General features: G+C 44.4%; 1 protein-coding gene across 3 annotated transcripts in view; it reads right to left on the reverse strand.

The window, feature by feature from the left end:
• LOC133552012 (transcription factor COE1-like) overlaps positions 1-557 on the reverse strand; it is a 100415-nt gene extending 99858 nt beyond the window's left edge. The window contains exon 1 of one of the 3 annotated variants that reach the window (XM_061899247.1): positions 157-557. In XM_061899247.1, coding sequence (XP_061755231.1) covers positions 157-275 — 119 coding nt within the window. In that variant the 5' untranslated portion in view covers positions 276-557. The remainder of the gene's footprint in view (positions 1-156) is intronic. The other 2 variants (XM_061899248.1, XM_061899249.1) reach the window with 2 other exon arrangements.
• Between the last annotated feature and the right edge of the window lie 633 nt (positions 558-1190).

The raw sequence follows: 1190 nt of genomic DNA on the forward strand, positions 1-1190 counted from the left end.
ATTTATGGACCCAAAAAGCATGCAGGAATATACTCATGCATGTGCTCATTTGGGACTTCAGAAGAATTTCTTGCAAATTGACATTCGAAAAATTCTATAAAAATGAGTACCAAAGCAGGAAGTGTTCATCATGCGTGTTGGTCAGGTTGTGCTCACCTTTGTGCGGCCGTGTGAGCGTCCAGCACGCCGCCCCCCTGCATCCAGCCCCGGACGGCGTTCATGCCGACCAGCGGCTCCTCCTTCAGGCTGCCGCCGCTCCGCTGGATGCCGAACATGGACGATGCTCTGTGGGCGCGCACGGCACTTGTTCCTCCGGCGGGTGCGCGCGCTACATGGGCCAAGGTGTGCAAATGTCCAAAAAGGTGGTCCAAGGTCTGTGGCGCCTACCACGACTTCAGCATCACCGGAGTCCTGCAGGGTCCACTTGACTTCAGCGTGTCCGGTCCTGAGGAGGTTCTGGAGAAGACTTCCTCGATTCTGTCTTGTGGGGAAGCGCACACGGCTTCTCCCGCCACGGGGAGCGGGCGGGGGGTACGGTGAGGGGCTAGAGGGGACTTGGTGGGCGTGTCCAGGATGAGAGGCCACGCCCCCCCGTGAGTGGAGTGGACGTGTGTTGCTCTGAAGTTTGATGATGAGGGAAATAAGTTTCATGATGGAGGGGAAATAGCATGAAGTTTGTGTTGGAGGAAAAAAGTGAAGTTTCAAGATGTTTAAGAGAAATGTGATGAAATCTGATGTTGGAGAGAAAATACATAAATCTTGCTGTTAGAGAGAAAAGACATACATGTTAATGTTAGAGAGAAACAACATGAATGTTCATGTTAGAAACTGCATACATTTTTAATGTTAGAGAGAAATAACATGATTTTTTATGTTGGAGAGAAATAGCATGAGTTTTGATGTTTGAGAGAAAAGACAAAAATGTTGATGTTAGAGAGACAGAACATACTTTATGTTAGAGAGAAATAACAATTTTTTATGTTAGAGAGAAAGAACAATTTTTTATGTTAGAGAAATAACATGAGTTTTGATGTGAGAGAATAGATATAAATGTTGATGTTAGTGAGAAATAGCATGAGTTTTGATTTTTAAGAGAAAAGACAAAAATGTTGATGTTAGAGGGAAAGAACATGATTTTTTATGTTAGAGAGAAAGAACATAATTTTTTATGTTAGAGAAATAACATGAGT

The sequence above is a fragment of the Nerophis ophidion genome, linkage group LG04, assembly GCF_033978795.1.
Source record: "Nerophis ophidion isolate RoL-2023_Sa linkage group LG04, RoL_Noph_v1.0, whole genome shotgun sequence".
Classification (NCBI taxonomy): domain Eukaryota; kingdom Metazoa; phylum Chordata; class Actinopteri; order Syngnathiformes; family Syngnathidae; genus Nerophis; species Nerophis ophidion.